The sequence below is a fragment of the Nanorana parkeri genome, unplaced genomic scaffold, assembly GCF_000935625.1.
Source record: "Nanorana parkeri isolate BGI_ZX_2015 unplaced genomic scaffold, ASM93562v1 scaffold850, whole genome shotgun sequence".
NCBI lineage: Eukaryota > Metazoa > Chordata > Amphibia > Anura > Dicroglossidae > Nanorana > Nanorana parkeri.
The window spans coordinates 572,809-580,083 of NW_017307118.1; the positions used below are offsets into that span (position 1 = coordinate 572,809).

General features: G+C 45.0%; 1 protein-coding gene across 1 annotated transcript in view; it reads right to left on the reverse strand.

The window, feature by feature from the left end:
- Positions 1-4,455, reverse strand: part of NIPSNAP3A (nipsnap homolog 3A) — a 24,473-nt gene extending 20,018 nt beyond the window's left edge. The window contains exon 1 of the mRNA XM_018565470.1: positions 4,297-4,455. Within this exon, the coding sequence (XP_018420972.1) occupies positions 4,297-4,386 (90 nt within the window). The 5' untranslated portion in view covers positions 4,387-4,455. The remainder of the gene's footprint in view (positions 1-4,296) is intronic.
- Between the last annotated feature and the right edge of the window lie 2,820 nt (positions 4,456-7,275).

The window sequence follows — 7,275 nt, forward strand, 5'->3', positions numbered from 1 at the left end:
CCACTGGACTCTAGAGAAGTGGAGATGTGTTCTCTGGAGGGACGAATCACGCTTCTCTGTCTGGCAATCCGATGGACGTGTCTGGGTTTGGTGGTTGCCAGGAGAACGGTACTTGCCTGACTGCATTGTGCCAAATGTAAAGTTTGGCGGAGGGGGGATTATGGTGTGGGGTTGTTTTTCAGGGGTGGGGCTTGGCCCCTTAGTTCCAGTGAAGGGAACTCTTAAGGCATCAGCATACCAAGACATTTTGGACAATTTCATGCTCCCAACTTTATGGGAACAGTTTGGGGATGGCCTCTTCCTATTCCAACATGACTGCGCACCAGTGCATAAAGCAAGGTCAATAAAGACATGGTGAGCGAGTTTGGGGTGGAGGAACTTGACTGGCCTGCACAGAGTCCTGACCTCAACCCCTGAAGTGGGGTTTGGGTTTTTCTTCCTCCCCGGGTTAGGAGGGTAGGCCTGCCCTCTCCTGTAGCATTTTACTTACCTGTAGTGTATACCTGACAGCCCCCTGTTCCCCTCTTCTTTTACTGCCCTGTATTCTTCTTTTGGTACTCTCTGAATTTCTCCCTCTTACCTTCTTTCTTGTGTATGTTCCCATCAAGATATTTTCATGTTGGGGTATACTATAGATTAAGTTATTCTAGGTAGTCTAAACACCACCTATTTTCCCCTTATTTAATGACTTCTGTATATTGAAGTACCGTATATACTCGAGTACAAGCCGAGATTTTCAGCTGAAAAGTGCCCCCCTCGGCTTATACTCAAGTCAGCGTCAGGTATCTTCTTACTTACCTCGCCGAGCGTCGCGTCACTGCTGCTCCGGTGGTCGGCATATTATCGGTTTAACTTCATGTGCTTTTCTGTGTTACGACACTTTTTCGACTGACCGGGATCCCAGTAGGTTGGGCTCCATACTGCCTGATATGTATATGGTTTCTTATACATTTGTGTACCCCATTTTCATGGTTTTGATTGTACAATTTCCTGTTCTATATATCTATATGGATATAGAGATATAGAGCTAGAGCTATAGATATAAAAATATTGAAATAGAAAATGTGTCTATTGTGCATTTTCATGTTGTTCATCTTTATGACAGATGCAATGGTTACAAAATGCTGTATAAATGTTACTGGCATGATTTAAAAAAAAAAAAAGACAAGATGAAACTGCATTGTGATGGCAATTGTTATGGCAGTAAGTCAGTTCACATGAACATATTTTAATTGTGAATGTAGCTGCATGGTTAGCTACAGCTCAAAGTATGTTTAAATGGGTTATGTTAACCAGAAAGGTCACGGTTCCAGATAAGCTTCAAAGGTGTATGTACAAGAACACTAATGTCACTGGCCTAAAATAATGTGATAACACACACAGGAACTCTCAGCCAAAAAGGAAGGGCAGGGATCATGTTGTGTTCCACACGTCTGGTCTTACATATCAGCTGTGTTTTAAGAGCCAAGTAAAAACTCATTGGCCATAAATAGTAGCTACTAAATATTCCTTGGAAATAAAATGTTTGCCGTAAAGTACTAAATCTTTTGCACTTTATAGTTAAACGTCAGGCACCTTTCACATGGACACCTTCAGTTCTGATCAGCAGGGTATCCATGCATGGTGTGAGCAGTAGGGTGGGGGGTCCGGGAGAGTGAGGAAGAGTATAATGCATGTTGGAAAGAAGGAAGAAATGCAGCAAAATATACATTTAAGCGGAGAGATGCAATAGAGGGGTGACACAGAATAGAAAGTATAAAGTAGTACCTGTGGACACATCAGCTGGAGAACAGGCACAGAAAAGAGAGGGATTCTAAACAAGGCCAAAAAATCTGAATCTTTTGTTACAACAACCCGTTCCTTCCTCACCATCACACCTATATATAAACTGGCAGACCTATGCTACATTGGGGTACGTCAATATGTAGGCTGAGCTTAAAGTAGTGCAAGACTGAGTGGCTCTTGCATGAGCACCACTCACTCCTGAAGGAATGCCCACCCAATGCTCCTGCCGGAAGAAGAAGAGCCTGGGATGATGTCATATGATGGCAAAAAATATCTAAAGGAAAAGGGTATGGTAGTGGCTTTAAAAAAAATATATATATCAGGGAGTCGGGAGGGGGTTGCTTCAGGAGATGTGGAGGGAGGGGAGAGATGAAATCCTGAAGTTGTGTGTGAACACACAACTAGAAAAAAAAAAGACATTCCGAGAAAAACATATTTCCTGATTATAAAAAAAACAAAAAAATCAATGTTTTGCACCATTTTCAAATGGTTTATGCTGCGGTCACGTGACTTCACAGCCTCTGTTCACCGCTCCGACCCTTCAGCTGTGCTTTAACTACAAATCCCAACATGCCTCTGGGAGTCATGCCTGTAACTGGCAGCCCTGCAGTGCCTCATGGGATGTGTAGTTCTAGAACAGCTGGAGGACCAGTGTTGCCCATCCCTGACATAGCTGGTGTCATGTATGGATAGTAGGAGGGAGGGCAGTGTGTGATGTCACACACAGCAGAGGGGTACTGTCCCCATCTGTGTGCTCTGCAGATTTGACAGTGAGGCTCTAGCAGTGAGCTGCTGTCAATCATCAGAGCAGCAAAACAAATGATTATCCGCGCTATAGTGCTCTGCCCCAATCTCCTCAAAAACACCCTATTGACAACATCAGAGCAGGGCTGGATGGGGAACCTAGACTACAGTGTTGTAAATTATGATTGAAGTAGATATATTAGGGGTATATTTCAGGTGTATGCCTAAGTAAATAAACTCTTCCCCCACAAACAATATGCAAAAAGGCAGAGGCATATCTTAATGGGATTGATAAGATGTTTGGTGACACGAACACTGTATTTGTATTTACAGAGTCTTGTATTTGTGATTACATATAAATAATGCAAGTGTTGTCAAACAATAGGGCAAAGGACAGCTGAAAGCTTTTCAAAGGAGATGCAACTGTTACAGGGTAGATGTGAATCAAGAGTCTGTTTGGTAACAACAAGATCAAAAGGTTTTTCTCTGGTCAACCAAATCAGCTTCTTCCACATTTTAGTGAATGAGGAAAATGGGTATATCAAGGAGAGAGAGAAAGAGGGAGAGAGAAAGAGGGAGAGAGAAAGAGGGAGAGAGAAAGAGGGAGAGAGAAAGAGGGAGAGAGAAAGAGGGAGAGAGAAAGAGGGAGAGAGAAAGAGGGAGAGAGAAAGAGAAAGGCACAGCGTCCTGTATCTCCCAGCAGCAATCCCAATTATATCAACAAAGCAGTGCCGGAGGGGGGAATGTCAACTAAACTGACTACAGGAAACAGGCACCATGTCCTATATCAAACACCGGCAATCCTGCTGTTTGCAAACTGACCACACCAGCATGAATCTACTTCCATGCTTGGGGTAGTCCGTTTACAGGGAATAAGGGGTAACTGACAGGATCACCGGGTATTTATCAACACCAAACAAAATAAAAACAAAATACAGACTATACTTACCAAGACCTATGTGAAAACCCCAAAGCAGATATTTAAACTTCATTTTTGGGGTAACAGACACTTGAAGTGAGGTGACCAGTGTCTAGTGAATGGGTAGACTTTATTTTCAGTGAAGTCACCGGTCTCCAGGGACAAGATGATAGGCTGCATTTTGAGTGAAGTTAAAGGAGAACTATGGGGTCAGTGTTTTTCCCCATAGTTCTCCTTAGGGTAACGGGAGACGATCCCGACAGTCTCATTGTCACAGGTCGGCTAGAACTATGAGGTGAGTGAAAAGCACTCACCTCATAGTTCTCCTTTAATATTGAACTAAACATGGTATTGCAGAGTAAAACAAAGTTACACATTGCAAGAAGGATTGTGTACACCAGGAGTAGGCAACCTTGGCCCTGCAGTTGTGGTGGAACGTCAAATCCCATCATGCCTCTGAGAGTCATGCCTGTGGCTATCAGTCTCACAATGCCTTAATGGGATTTGTAGGTCTCCCATAGCTATAGTGCCAAGGTTGCCTAGCCCTGCTGTATACTCTGTAAGCAATGGCAATCAGCTGACATGTCTCCTAGGCTGACATCTCTGAATAATCCTCTCTGGATTCTTTCTGTTGATGTAGAGGAAATAAAAGTGCTACTACATAACAATCCGCAATCCTCCACCCGTCATTCCCCAAACACTGAACAATGTATCACTTGTATGGAAGGGTTGAAGTCCACCAGCTGAAAACACAAAGCCCAGACAGACATGAACGAGAGCCTTTAGATTGTTACCAAAGGCAGGACCATGTGACATTTACCAACAACAATCCAAGCAGATGCCCTCACCTGTACACCTCTTGTCAGCTCACTCCATGCAGATGTGGCTGCAGCAGTCACTTTCCCCTTAGAGATGACAGATCGTAATGTACACAGCATGTTGGGTGACTTTATTCTAATCCCTATTGTATTCTGTAACTGCTCTCCTGCTGCTTATAGACAGGACACGGCTGGGTGAGTGCAATAGATAATGATCCGCTCAGGGTACAAGACGCCCCTCTACAACTCACACCGATCCCTGGACGTGCCCCACGTGACCTTCCTGATCACTGGCTGCAGCCAGCAACACCCCCGCCTGTACCAATGCAGCGAGCACACAGGGAGAACGGACTGTACCATTCCTGCTGGAAGAACAAGCAAGTGTACGACTCTCATGAAAGCAGAATGTTTCTTCTGTATATTTACCCTTACGCCGCACTAAGATAGAACTGATTTATTATCTTTTATTAATATAACGTATAAAACCCTAAGGGCAGCTCTCTGCACCTTGTGACTTGTTGTTTATGGGATAACAGTCATGTTTCTCTTAAAGCTGAACTCCCTACACACACAAAAAAAAAACATTTATGTAAATATATTATTTGAATAGCCACAAAGGATACAAATCTACTTTGTGTGTGCTCAATTCCTTTTCAAACCTAGATATTACCTTGTAATTGTAGTAGTGACTAGTGATGGACTAGGGCGTGTTCGTAGCTCCACGTACCGAGCCTGCCAGGATGCTGACAGCGCAGCAGCGCCAATCACAGGTACTGAGACATTTTCCCGGTCCGCACTTGCAGAGATCTGGAAATATCTAAGTACCTGTGATTGGCCCTGCTGCGCTGTCAGCATCCTGGCGGGCTCAGCACGTGGAGCTGCGAACATGCCCGAGCCCATCACTAGTAGTGACATCCTCACGGTGCTGTACATAACTTGTGCAAAGAGCGGAGCTGTGGGAGAAGCTTAGCAGACCCCACCCAATACAGCAGGGGTGGGCATACTCCGGCCCTCCAGCTGTTGTGGAACTACAAATCCCATGAGGCATTGCGAGATTCTCACAGGAACAGACATGACTCCCAGAGACAGATGCATCGTGGGATTTGTAGTATCACCACAGCTGGAGGGCTGGAGTTTGCCCACCCCTGCACTACAGGCTGCTTGAAAAAAACTACAGGAGGAGGGTGGATGCAAGGTCAGTCACTATGCACAAGGAAAGAAAGCAGTAGTGACTGGTCTTCATTACAGGAAACTCCTGCACAAAAAGAAATCCAAGCTTCAAGTAAGGGTACATATGGCTCTTCTTCAAGGACAATATTTGCTTATGCCGGAGTTCAACTTTAAAGGGCCACGCGCTCATAATCTCTCAATTGTCATAAATAAACTAGTAAGATCTCGTGCACCCAGATGTAGCAAGATCCGATGTAAAGTCTTGTTAGTACACTGTACATGTGTAACGTGTGTACCAACATTTACCTGTGCACGTCGTATAGAACAAATTGGGCCCTAAGACACAGACGGCTTCAGTTGAGTACATTTGTGCTGTATGCATGCAAACATTAGCACAAACTTTGTCCATAAAGCACTGTGAATGCAGATGTTGCTCTTTTTTTCACATCCTGAGCTTTGCACAACTGTGTGCATGAGCCCATAGAATACAATACAGCTGCATTACTTGCCTCACTGCTTCCACATTTACAAAATGCCTTGTATTGTTCTCAGAGAATATAATATGTGTTCTGTGATTGGAGGAGGAGAGATGATGTCACATCCACCACTCTGTCTGCTAGAGTGCATTGAAGAAGCATTGTCTCTTTGGTCAGTGCATTGCCTACATAGGTTTACAGCACAATCATATAGAATATAGTGAGGAGAATTTACTAAGACTGGAGCAGCTGTGGCAACCAATCAGCTTCTAGCTTTCATTTTCAAAGCTAAAGGCTCCTTTGACACATTCGTCGTCCGTTCTGATTAGGGTTGTCACCTTTTCTTCAAGTGAATACCGAACACTCTAGCGCCATGCGCTGCAATTTTTTTGGGGAGAATATAAAGGAGCGAGCGAGGAGAGGCAGCCAGGGGAGGGAGTAAGGAGACCGGCTATAGAGGACTACAAATCCCAGCAATACATTATACAGCAAAACAAAATAATCTGAAGCGACATATTCTGTGTTTTTCTAGGTTGGTACCCTGATATCTCCAGGTGGCCTGCTGGGCTGTGCGAGCTCTCAGGTGGGCTGTGTGACACTCAGATGGGCTGTCTGGGCTATGGTATCTCACCAGGGGTCCGCAGGCGGGCAGCACAGTGTCAGGGAGCCGCAAGAGAAAAAGGAGGAGCAATCACAGATGCAACTGCCGATGTCCTTGGCAAGCGCATTCTCGGGCAGACGCATCTGCCTGAAACCTGGATCTTCTTCTGAGCTGCGGGCATCTGTAAACAGACACAGGCTGCCCGCAGCTCAGAGGAAGATCTGGGTTTTAAGCAGATGCGTCTGCCCGAGAATGCGCTTGCCAAGGACATCGGCAGCCGCATCTGTCAGAAAATGTAAAGTGCCAGTGTCGGGACTGAGTGTCTTGTGTCGGGGTGCCCGCTGGCTGGACACCTGGACACAAGACTCCAAAACCGGACTGTCCGGGTGAAAACCAGATGGGTGGCAACCATAGTTCTGATCAGGGGATATGTGAATAGATCATCTACTGATTGTATGGAACTGATATTACTTTTGTGACATCTGTTTTCCTACATCTTGTAAGTTTACATCATGTCAGTTTACATCTGACTACATCCAATCTACCATGATTAGATCTTTCAGGATGGAACTGTTACTTTTTTTTTGCTGGACCTAGACCGAATCAGAGGGTAAACGTGCCCATACACCTTGCAATTATCGTACGATAATCGCGGGAAATGCCGCGATCGTACAATAATCGCAAGGTGTATGGAAGGCGTGCGACCGTTTCTACTGTACGGTCGCACGTCTTTTGTCTTACGAGCAGGCTCGAAAACCCGCT